Source organism: Peromyscus eremicus, chromosome 11 (genome assembly GCF_949786415.1).
Source record: "Peromyscus eremicus chromosome 11, PerEre_H2_v1, whole genome shotgun sequence".
Classification (NCBI taxonomy): Eukaryota; Metazoa; Chordata; class Mammalia; order Rodentia; family Cricetidae; genus Peromyscus; species Peromyscus eremicus.
Window position 1 is genome coordinate 73,634,188 of NC_081427.1, and position 12,783 is coordinate 73,646,970.

Here is a 12,783-nt window from a genome sequence, read left to right on the forward strand (position 1 = left end):
ACCTCTATTAGTCTATATAGGCAGTTATGGTCTGTGTGGCCAGCTAGTTAGTAGAACTGTGGAGATAAACAGAGCCCTGTAAGCTTTGGGGGCGGGGGAAGAAAACAGCTGTTAAACTGCCAAAATCAACATGCTTTACTATTAACCTTGTCCATTTCTTTTTCACAGGCCCAGAGCTTTTACAGCAGAGGAACTCTAAGGGGGAGTTGCCCTTGGATTATGTGCTGTCGCCTAAAGACAAAGAAGAACTATTTGCCATCACCAATATAGACGATACACTGGACAACTTTCACGCTCAGACACAGAAACGTTTCTATCATCAGCAGCTTGAATTTGGTTCATTTTTACTTAGTAGGATGTTGCTTAGTTTTTGTTCAATATTTGACTTATCTTCGGAATTCCTCCTAGCTTTCCAAGGGTTGGCTCATCTGAGCGAGCTGCTTACGGCATGCAGCAGTGACACAGAGCCCCCCAGTGCACACGCTGACTGGTTACTGGATCTGTACGCTAGAAACACAGAGACATTGAAGAGGCTCCCAGATGTTCTTAAGGGATTGCCAGCAAAGCTAAGTGGGAGTCCTGGAGTACACACTGAGGCCTTGTTGGTGACACTGGAAATGATGTGTCGGTCAGTCACAGAGGTGTCATGATGCCAGAAAATGCGAGCCAGATTCTAAACATGCAACTTGCTTTGCCACTTAGGGTAGTCGTAGCTTATGGACAAGGGAGAGACTTACAGCAGGTCTTCACAGCCCTTAAAAACATCTGCAGAACTAGAATATGGGCTCCCTCTCCAGTGCTCAGAGTTTAACTCAGAAAGATACAGTAGTAAAATGAAGTAGTTTTGTTGGGTATAAAATGCTTTTATTAATCTTTAAAATGCTTTGTTCTGAAAATATTTATTTATATTGTTTATGCAGAAAATTAAATATTTTTCATATCAAAATGTCCTTTCCTCTAAGCACTATAGGTTTTAAAATCATGGTAAGGATATTCATTAAAATGTGTATCTATATACTTGTGAAACTTGTTTCTCCTTTTTAGGCTAATGTCTAAGATGAACTTGCTTTTCTGTGTTTCTAAAATAAACCTTTCTAGAATTTTAAATTATATTTAATAATCTTTGGTTTTTAAATGCTACAATATATACAGTTTTAACAGTTTAGTTCTTTGAACTGTTGTCGTTTAGCAGTGCATGCATGAAATATGTTTCTGTTCGCTTAACCAGTCTTTTATCAGTGAAAACATTTTACCACATAAGTTTTATTAAATATTATAATTAAAATTTACAATTAAATTGGCAGTGGAATAATGGGTCTGAGGTTATCTGAAATTTTATTATGTAGTATGAATTTGCAGATTAGTGTTTCAGTTTTTTCCCTAGTAGTTTATAACTTAAAAGACAGAGTGTGAATATTAACCACTTAAGAGATTGGAATTCCTTCACTGTTGGGAGGAAGTTACATTGTGTTGTACATGGGGAAAAGAAATTACAACTTAAATCTAGATGTTATATAATGTGATTGCTGATCCAATAGCCATTAATGTGTTAGAGAAGCACTTCAGTTTTATTTCACAAATAGATCTTTCAACAAGAGACAGATGCTCAATGTCTTAATCTCTCTGCTCTAATAAAAATCAAACTTCTGTAAGATTTCAAAATAGTTTTATATGTACTGGAAGAAATAACATAAAAATTTGTGTTTGTTATTAATCGCCAAAGTATCAGGAAACATGAGTAGTCCCTCAGGAGGCTGAGTTAGGGGAATGACTGTGAGTCTGTAGCCAGACTAGGCTACAGTGTGACCCTGTTAGAGAAGGACAACAAGAAAGATAGGGGCGGGGAGGGGGGAGGGAGAGAAAAGAAAGGAACCAGGAATAGTCACTGTCGCATAATGAAGGCACCTGGGATAATGCCGCTTCATAAATAACACAGACTTGAGCATAGGCTTTGACTCGGGCACAGGGTAAGTCTCTGGCTAGTTTGTTATAACTAAATTACAAGGACATTTTTTCTGTTTTGGTTTTCTTATATATCAAATGGAAGTAATGTCAGGCGTCATTGTCCCAAAAGAATCGAGCTAAACTCTCACTTTGTATGATGCTTCATAAACTTTCTTTCTACCATTTCATTTGCTAATAATGAGACGCTAAAGCAAAAAGGAAGATGCTAATTGCTTGTTGACAGTAATTCTATGATTAAAAAATATAAATAGTATCATGAAACAATATTTATTTAACTATCGGCATTGCATGACAAGCTGTTTTGTGTCCCACAAGCCTTGATGCCATGGGCTGTAACACATTCAGATGCCTCCAAGATGTCTTCCTGTAAGAAGGCATTGTTTCAGAAGTCAGGTACTGGGTTCAATGTCAACTTACTACTTCAGGATTCCAGTATTATTTTTATTATTTCTTGTCTTTATATTTTAGAAAACAGAATTGGTGCCTTAACTCTATCTTAAAGGTCAAAGAGGAAGAAATTATAAACACTTAAAAGTCCTGAATCTTAACTTTTCACTGGAGACTTTTCAAAGTTGCAGCTGAAAACAAAGCTGAGTAATACCATTCTTTCTTGTATCTTCACAGATTCGATGTCAGTGCCATGGAACTGTTAAGGGGGTGGGGGGAGTCAAATCAAAGCCCTTCCACAACATGAATAAAAATCGAAGGGAATTTTCTGGTGGATGAGTCAGCTTTCCCCAGAGCAGTTTAGAATTTTGAATTTTCCTGTGTTCTTAATTTTAGTTCCTTTGTAGAGAATAAAGTGTTCTGTAGACATAGTTTCCTAGAAAATGACCAGGAAAAAATCGCTTCTTGTAGTATAAAACAATGGAAAATGAGTTATTGTATTAAATTGAACATTTTTGAAAAGCTCCTGAGCACAAAGTAGTCTACTCTCAGGAGCTGGCGACAGGAGAAGGAAGGCTGACAGAGCGGGAAGGTGGACCAGAGTTAAACGCTGTGCATCTCCATGTGTTTTCTTAAGTGCTTTAGAGAGAAATTAGTTTAGTGTTTCTGGGATCTTTAGTAAGTGTGCCCTACTGAGTCTGATAGTGTAATCATTTGATAAGTATTACTTTGGCAATTTTATTTTTAGAATAAATAGGCAGTGGATGGGCTTTTGAAGTCATAGTGCTCATTATGAGACAAATGTAAATGTGTTAATGCTAGAACACTTACATAACTACTAGAAGAGTATTTGCTGGCTCTTCTTGGTGCTGTTATAGGAAAATAAAAAGAAGTTACTGGTGGTCTGTGCAGCCCTCTGCCTGTGATGAGCTTGGTAAGAGCTGTCACTGCTGCTCCCTCGTCAGGAGAAAGGAGTCGAAAACTCAGAATGATAGTTGTTTTTGTATCAAATGTGGATTGAGTTTCCAGCCTTATTGGAAAGTGTTTGTTTATGTTAGAACTGAACGTGGAGTAGTTAACTATTGCATGTAAATTAAATTATGTTATCCTACTGACAGAAGATTTTGAGAGAAATGTTTCATAAGACTTTTTAAATATCAATAATCATTAGACAGATTACTCTGTTCTTCTGATCTTGTAGAACATATAGAGCTATATGTTTAACCCCTGACCCTAGTTTATGAGAACACAAGCAACCTAAACTGTATTATTTTTGTTTATTAAGATAAGAAGTTATATGAATTCATAGAAAGAAAATTCTGTGAAATTATTTGAATAAAATCTTAGAGATTTACAAATATAATTGATTATCTTTTTTCAGATTATGGTCTGTTTGGGAGGTATTTTTTTTATCTTATAAGCTGTTTATGATGTGATATATTTAAACACATTGTACCTTTTAGTGCAGTTATAATACAATTGAACTTACATCAGACTATTTTTAAAGGTTTGAACTGCAACCCTAAGTCCTAGATATGAGTGATTTTTAAAAAATAATAATGCTTTGCTGTTAAAGATATAACTATTTACATCTCTTTAAAATAAATACAGTGAGCTCTTTCTTTCTGTATGTATAACTGCTGACTTATTAATAAAAGCCAAGTGTGTTGTCAGAGAGACTATTGAAATAATGAAAGATGTGTATTATTTATACATACCATGAAAGTATTAGAATATATTGCTTTTAACAGGTGTAGGCCCAAAAAGGCTCATTATTTAAGCATCTATGCATTCTTCTGTCCAGTTATAATTGAAACACTATGTCCTTGGTAAATGCAATCACCTTTCTTCTCATGTTACCAAACTGCATCAAATAAACTTTGATGTATTACTAATAAGTAGTAACTATTGATGGGAAATGGGTTAGTACTGTGGACTATAAGATTTAATCCATCAAAAAAAGAAGTTTAAAATACATTTATCACTTCCAGGGATGTCGTTTACAGTTAAGTGGAAATCTGGAATCCAGCTTTGAATTTACATCTATCATGCTTTCATTTCTTCTGATGGTAGATGAACTAGAAGTGCTAGTATTTCTCGATTTTCTTGTTCCCAAGTGAAAGTCATGTTGAGCGGAAATGGCTAACCTTAACGTGGTGAGATGTTGCTTGCTGCCAGTGACTTCCCAGCTTCAGGTCGGAGCCGCAGTGCTTTCCGTCTGCATGCATGGCAAGGTTATAACTCGTCTTTAGTTGTGTGGGCTAGTGTTGGGTATCTGCCTTTACCTTAAACATGAATTTTTCTAGATTGTTTCTCTTTTACAGCACCTGTGAAATTACTGAGCATTAACTAGAATTTGATAAAATTAAGATACGCATTTTAAAAACTAGTTGCAAAAGTGAAACCTGAGCAAGGGGATGAGGAGAAATGACTAGGGAATGTCTGGTTTAAAGGAATCAAGAAAGGAAAATTTCTAAATGTTGCTTAATATACTGAGTGAAGTTACTGACTACATAAAATCATACAGAAGGCATATAGACAGATCTGAACATGGATAAGCTATGCCCTTAGCATTTTGAGCAGTTTTGATAAGATAAAACAAGGGTCTAGATGATGGTTTTGTAGAGTGCTTTTATGGTTGAAATTCAGTAAAAATAAGTGAAGAATGAAAATGTCAGTTTAATAGTAACATTGAAAACCGTTCTGACTAGCGGCATTCAGTGCTTTCCTCAGGGTTAGGTAAATCTAATTGTCTTAACTGAAAATGTGGTAGTGAAACTTAGAAGTAATTGTCTCATTTTTCTCATCACTACAGTTCTTATAAATTCCCTTCCAAAGGACCGTAAATTCATACTGAGATTGTCATTGGAATAAACTTAAAAAATCCATTTATTAAAAGTTCTCAAATGCCTTTTTGTTTCTTGACTGATTTTAATTTTGTGATGAAAAATAGCAGATATTTAAATGTCATTAGAGACTTTTCTCTAAATTTCATGGGGAAAATATTATAAGTAAATATTGTTATTGGTAGTTATGTTTATGGTAGTTAATATTTTTCATTTATCTAACTTTTGCGTACTTGTTTTTTTTTAATTAAGAAATTTTTTATTCATTTTACATACCAATCAAAGTTCCCCCTCTTCCCTTCTCCCACCCCTCCAGCCTCCCCCTCTCAACTCACCCCTATTCCCTCCTATAAGAAGGTAAGGCTTCCCATGGGGAGATACATTTAGTATAGGCAGTTCCAAGCCCCTCCCCCTGCCTCAAGGCTATGTGAGGTATTCCATCATAGGTAGTGGGCTCCAAAAAGCCTGCTCATGCAGGGATGAATTCTGATCCTACTGCCAGCCCCAGGCCACCACCCACCACCCACCACCCCCACCCTGCCCCCAAGCTTACACAGCTGTTTTGCTATACAGAGAGCCTGGTCTAGTCCCATGCAGGCTCCACAGCTGTTGATCTAAATTTCATGAGTTCCCACTAGTTTAGTTTGGTTGTCTCTGTAGGTTTCCCCCATCATAATCTTGATGCCCCTTGCTCATAGAATCCCTCTTCTCTCTTCGACTGGACTCCTGGATGTTTGGCTGTTTCTCTGCATCTGCTTCCATCAGTTACTGGAGAAAGTCTCTGTGATGACAGTTAGGGTATTCATGGGCAGTGGAGGGTACAGATGGGGGATGAAAACAAGGGAACCGGAGGTTTGAGCTGGAACAGGGATGGAGTGGGAGAGCAATGGAAGAGATACCATGATAACGGGAGACATCATGGGGATAGGGAGAAACCTGGTGCTAGGGAAGTTCCCAGGAATCCCCAAGGATGACCCCAGCTTAGACTATTATCAATAGTGGAGAAGGGGGAGGACAGGGGAGTCCATGGCTGATATGTAAAATTAAATTATAAAATAAAAAAAAATAGTGGAGAAGGGTGCCTGAACTGGCTTACCCCAGTAATCAGATCGGAGAGTACCCTAACTAGCCTACTTATTTTAAAGTGATGCTCCTAATTGAGTCTTTTTACATTTGTATACTTTGTGTGTATTTGAGTGTTTGTGTGTGGGGAGCATGCATGCCATGGCAGGCACATGGATGTTAGAGGACAACCCTTGGGAATCAGTTATCTCATTTCAGTACATGGGTCCTGGGGACTGGACTTAGGGCAGCAGGTTTGGTAGTGGTTGTCTCTACCCACTAAGCCATCTTGCTAGCCCAAGAATTGATCTTGAAATGCTTTTACAGTAGGCTAATTTTAAACTTGCATGTCCTCCATTTTTAAAAAATATCTAGATCTTTAAAATTTGCCACTTTTCTTCAAAGTAGGCTCTAATTGCTATCATCCAGTGCAGACCTTAAGTAGCTCAGTTGTCCAATGGATTTCCTTGAGAGTGAGTCTGACAGCTCACCTTATGTTCCTTTTAGTCTCCTCTGCTTAGACCTCACTAAGGTTCAGTTGAAGATTACTCAGTGCTCTTCAGAGGTAGCCTTAGCTTGCTAAATATCCAACTTTGGGAGGGGTACTCATAACATATAATCCATTTTTATTTTATATTGTATGTGTTGATGGAACTAGTTAGTTATGTGCTTTCTGAAGAGGCTTTTCATATTGAACACTGAGGAAGTTGTGAGTTTGAGTGGTAATTGTCTTAATTGGTCTATAAAATGGAAAACCAACCGTGTAACTTATTTACAGCTGGAAGGCAAATAGACCTAGCTGTCTGCTGAGAGGATTCAAGGGTTACTTGCCATTGCTCTCTAGGGCATGCTGTTACATGCACTGCAGGATGAAGGCCTGCAGTGTAATGCTTTAGTTAATCTCCAAATGCAGAGGAAAACCACAGCTATTTTTTTTTTTGAAAAGTAACAAAAGGCAATTATAACAGTCAGGAAGTATTGCTAAATCTGCTTTGGTGGAAGAGTTTCTTGGCTGCCAAATAAAAGTATTCTTGAATTAGCATCATAATGTACAAGAATAAATGATACATACTTGATTATGAATTGGGGTGTCTGGTCCTTGGTTATGTGAATAAATGCAAAATGGTTTGTGCTTACTCCTATCTCCACCAAAAAACAAAACAAAAAAGTACTGGTGATTGTTTTTTTCCTGTTATTTTAAAAATACTTTTTTTTTTCAATACAAGGATCGAAGCTCGGCCTGACACTGAGGAGGCAGGCCATCTACCCTAGAGCAGTAGTCTCAACCTCCAAGCCACCTCCCCCCCCCCCTTTTTTTTTTTTTTTTTTTTTTTTGGTGTTTCGAGACAAGGTTTCTCTGTGTAGTTTTGCGCCTTTCCTGGGACTCACTTGGTAGCCCAGGCTGGCCTCAAACTCACAGAGATCCGCCTGGCTCTGCCTCCCGAGTGCTGGGATTAAAGGCGTGCGCCACCACCGCCCGGCCACCTCCCGCTTTGAAACATCCAATAGGGACATTTGAAATATCAAGGAACATCAAACAAATTAAAGTGGAAATGTAAATTGGGGGGAGGGGAGAGGGGAGCTTCTTTAAATGAGTTTGGGCATTTGACATTTCCAGATAGGTTCTGTGTGCCTCAGAATTCTAGGACAATTGTAAAAGCATATTACCCTGCAAATTTGGTTAGAAATTGGGATTACCTACTCCTGTGTACAATAGTAATGACAAAATCACAAGCATGTCCCTTTGTGTAACAGAAAACAAAGTTGTATTTTGCAAAATTTATCAAAGATGGGCTACACATACATTTTTGGTTTATAATTATTGGAATCAGTGTATAAGGAAGAATATTTTATGGGGAATTTAGTTACATGGATTTCGTTTCTCTGGTAGCTGTAAAAAGGCATCTTGAGAAAAAAAAAATGGCATTTCCTTCCCCTGCCTTACTTCTGTGATCCAGCTGTCTTTGTGAAAACTAAGATGCTTCCTATAATGCAAAACACAATTAAAAATTGTTGGTAGCAGTCCAGTCATCCTTGTTCCACATCTAGTATCCTATGAGTGAGTACATACCATGTTTGTCTTTCTGAGTCTGGGTTACCGCACTCAGGATGATTTTTTCTAGATCCATCCATTTGCTTACAAACCTCATGATGTCATTGTTTTTCTCTGCTGAGTAGTATTTCATTGTGTATATGTACCACATTTTGTTTATCCATTCTTCAGTTGAAGGGCATCTAGGTTGTTTCCATCTTCTGGCTATTACAAACAATGCTGATATGAACATAGCTGAACAAGTGCTCTTGTGGTATGATTGAGCATTCCTTGGGTATATGCCCAAGAGTGGTATAGCTGGATCTTGGGGGAGATGGATTCCCAATTTTTTAAGAAAGCGCCATATTGATTTCCAAAGTGGTTGTACAAGCTTGCATCCCCAAGGATGACTGGACTGCTACTCACATAACCAGGGAGGCTACCTGGAAAACAGGACTCCAAGAAAGACACGGGGATCGCCCAATGACAGAGAAATGGGAGAGATCTCCATGAACAGCCTGGACATGAGTGGGGGTAATGAAGGGCGAGGGCGAGGGAAAGAGAGCTTGGGGGAGCAGGAGATCCCAGCTGGATCAAGAACAGAGAGGGAGAACAAGGAATAGGAGACCATGGTAAATGAAGACCACATGAGAACAGGAAGAAGCAAAGTGCTAGGGAGACCCACAGAAATCCACAAAGATACCCCCAAAACAGACTGCTGGCAATGGTCGAGAGACAGCCCGAACTGACCTACTCTGGTGATGGGATGGCCAAACACCCTAATTGTCGTGCTAGAAACCCCATCCAACGACTGAGGGATCTGGATGCAGAAATCCATGGCTAGGCCCCGGGTGGAGCTCTGGGAGTCCAATTAGCGAGAAAGAGGAGGGTTTATATGAGCAAGAATTGTTGAGACCAAGGTTGGATAAAGCACAGGGACAAATAGCCAAACGAATGGAAACACATGAACTATGAACCAATGGCTGAGGGGTCCCCAACTGGATCAGGCCCTCTGAATGGGTGAGACAGTTGATTGGCTTGATCTGTTTGGGAGCCATCCAGGCAGTGGGACCGGGTCCTGTGCTCATTGCATGAGTTGGCTGTTTGAAACCTGGGGCCTATGCAGGGTCACTTTCCTCAGCCTGGGAGGAGGGGACTGGACCTGCCTGGACTGAGTCTACCAGGTTGATCTCAGTCCGCAGGGGAGGCTTTGCCCTGGAGGAGGTGGGAATGGGGGGTGGGCTGGGGGGAAGGTGAGGAGGGTGGGAGGGGGGAGAACAAGGGAATCGGTGGCTGATATGTAGAACTGAATTGTATTGCAAAATTAAAAAAAAAAGAAAAGAAAAAAAAATTGTTGGAACAACGACGTGTGCTCCTTTCTGTACAAATTTAGCATTTCTTCCATATCTGTCACCACTCGAACCCAGGCACAATAAAATCCTTTAACTTGATTGAAGCCGATTTGAAGCTAGCCTTTGACCTCAAGATTGAGCCTACGTTAACTTTCCTCACTAGTAGTAGTCACAGCTCCCTCCAGCCAGAGCTCAGGCTTTCCTCAAATCAGTCTTCCTGAGAAGTAGGGTGGTTTGTCACTGGCTCAGTTTGATCGTTCTTTTCCCTTTGAGGGAACACTGAAAAATACAGAGCAGGGAAGACCTTTATTGCCCATATTTTGATACATATTGAGAACACATTGACATAGCTATTCAACTAAAGCTCTCTGTCCAAAACAATAGGCCTATTTATTGATGAGCGCAGAACATTGAGTACCATTCTGTTGCCTTTTTAAAAATATAGTCCTAAATGGGACTGAAGACTCAGCAGTTAAAAGCACTTACTGCTCTTGGAGAGGACCTAAGTTGGTTCTCAGCAGCTCGTAATCTGAAGCTCCATTTCCAGGGGATCCGATGCCCTCTTTGTCCTCTGTGGGCATTGTATGCATAGTACACTTTCATACATGCAAACAAACACTTGTACATATAAAATAATAAAATCTTGTTTAAATACCTTTTTCACTGCATTCAAAGATATATAAAACTATCTTTTTAAATTTTTTTAACAAAAATACTGTTTGTGTAGTACAGCACTTTGGGGATTTTTATAGATTTGTTTAGCTTTTATATTGTTTTCAGCTTAGAATGAAAATTTGAACAAGTAGAAATTAGAGACCAATTATATATTTAGTTGCCTCATTTTGTGTTTTTTGTTTATAGATGTTTTGTTTTTCTTTTCCCCCTTTTAAACCAGAACCCCTGAAAAAAATGCAGATGGATTCCAGCAAACCTGTCTACTTTGGGCATTAATAAACGGGTTCCAACATAGAGATTGTCTCGGTGTGTTTGAAGCTAGAGTAGCTTCTCATGTGACTACTGTTACACTCGTTGCCATTGGATGAATGTGGAAAATGAGTATAAAGTTCTCACAACAAAAGAAGGGGGGTACTTTCTGCTGTGTTGTTTCAGTGAGTTACAGCAATCATCTTTGGAAAGGGAATTAGACATTTTTTTATTATATTTAGGTGGTTTTAATTCAACTGAGCAGTTAGAGAAGACTGACTCCACATCCTCTAATCAGACCAGTGACTAAACATCTGTGCACACACACCATTCCAAACCCCCAAACGTAAGCATGCTTTCATTTAGTGAGAGCTGAGCCTTTTTGTTACAAGTGTAATACTGGCTAGCTTGTATTTGAATTCACCGAGTGCTTTATACTCTTGTTTTTAAGCTGAGCACCAAAGCACTACTACTCAAAAGCACTGTAAGCAGTCAGGCTTGCTTAAGTTTCTAAATACATTATAGCCTTGGAATAAGGCTTGCTATTTTTTGGTTTCAATATTGGACATTTTTGGATTTTGACATCAAAGCGGGAAGTTCCTGTGGCCCTTAGAATTTAACTGCTTAAGTTCATCACTGACCTGCTCATCCCAGCACTTGGGAGGCTGATTGCAAGTAGAGGCCAGAGTCTTGTTAAAACTTAAGGAAACTTATAAAAAGTTACTTCCATAAACATACCATTTAAATTTATCTGTTTACAAACTCCAAATTTGGTTTGAATATACTATCAATATACACATACGCTATAATTGCCCTTCTCAGGGTTATACAGTAGGTATACAATAAATGTATCACAAGTCATGTAAACTTAAATTATCCTAGTGCCTTGAACCCCTACCTCTCAAGAACCTCTCAGTTTGAGTCTGTAACATTAGCAAAATGAACTCTTAGGTAACAACATGTTAAAGTGTGTTATAAAGTTTCAAAATAGATGTCTGAATTATTCCAATTAATGGTGGCAGAATTCTTTCTCTGTAGAGAATTATAAACATCTACCCCTTGTTAAATGATCTCAATGACAAACCCAAGCATCCCACCAAAGTTCAGCCTGGTGAACCAATGAGTTTATCAGGGTAACTATCAGGTGGGTGAGGGGTCATCTATAGGGGTACAGATGACCCAAAGCAATCACTGGGAAGTCTTGACCAGTATGAGTTATGGCCTCCCTACTGCTGCATAGATGTAGCCCCTTTCCAAGTAACATGCCCCTACCTGTGCACTCCAGTACCTCTTTAAGGCCACATGTAATTAGGGCAGAAATGCATCCAAACGACTGGAATCTCAGGCCCACTGACCCTCTATACCCACTCCTTTTAGGAGGGTCAACTGCAGGCATGACTGTGATGGTCTTTTATAAGCAGGCACAGTTGATCTAAGGAAGATGGCAGTTGTTTTGCCCAGAGGACAGCATTCTACAACAGTGGCTATAATTTGTAATGTCAATAGGGACTGTTGAGCAGTTTACAATGTCTGTTAAATTTAGCAATGCAAATAGATGTTGAGCCACATTCAGTCTCTTCATATAACTTAGAATATTTGCTTCAGATATCTCTGAAAACAAGTGGATTTCTGAGTTCAAGGCCAGCCTGGTCTACAGAGTGGGTTCCAGGACAGCCAGGGCTACACAGAAAAACCCTGTCTTGGGGAAAAAAAAAAACAAAAACAAAAACTAATCTGTGGTTGGGAATTTAGCTGAGTGGTAGAATACTTGCCTAGCAAGGGCAAGGGCTTGGATTCCGTCCTTAGCTCTAGGGGAAAAAACAAAAACAAAAAACAAAAAAACAAAACCCTGAAAACCAAGACATATGTCTTAAATTTAAAATGCACCTATACAAGAAAGTTAAATACTACTTGGCATTATCTGTTTGGGCCTATAAGTATATTGATTTCTGAAAGCATTGAGGACTAGCTTGAAGATGACTTTATGACTCCAGCTGGTTTTCTCTGCTTCATTGGATGCTTACCATGCCAAAGGTACTGACTTTATACCATAGTCATGGTTTTAAGAATAGCCCTGCTCAAATCAAATATGTTTCCCCAAGTGAAATATTAATGAGCGTACATGCACCCAGTAACCCACCATGCATCTCTTAACTCAGAAAAAAATAGTAATTTTACATAGAAAAGATTATTTTCTTTTGTATTTAATGCAGTG

General features: G+C 38.8%; 1 protein-coding gene across 2 annotated transcripts in view; it reads left to right on the forward strand.

Moving 5' to 3' along the window:
* The window catches only part of Slf1 (SMC5-SMC6 complex localization factor 1), a 70,758-nt gene extending 69,651 nt beyond the window's left edge, over nucleotides 1–1,107 (forward strand). For both annotated transcript variants that reach the window (XM_059276582.1, XM_059276581.1), the window contains exon 21: nucleotides 169–1,107. In XM_059276582.1, coding sequence (XP_059132565.1) covers nucleotides 169–650 — 482 coding nt within the window. In that variant the 3' untranslated portion in view covers nucleotides 651–1,107. The remainder of the gene's footprint in view (nucleotides 1–168) is intronic.
* The last annotated feature ends 11,676 nt before the right edge of the window (nucleotides 1,108–12,783 follow it).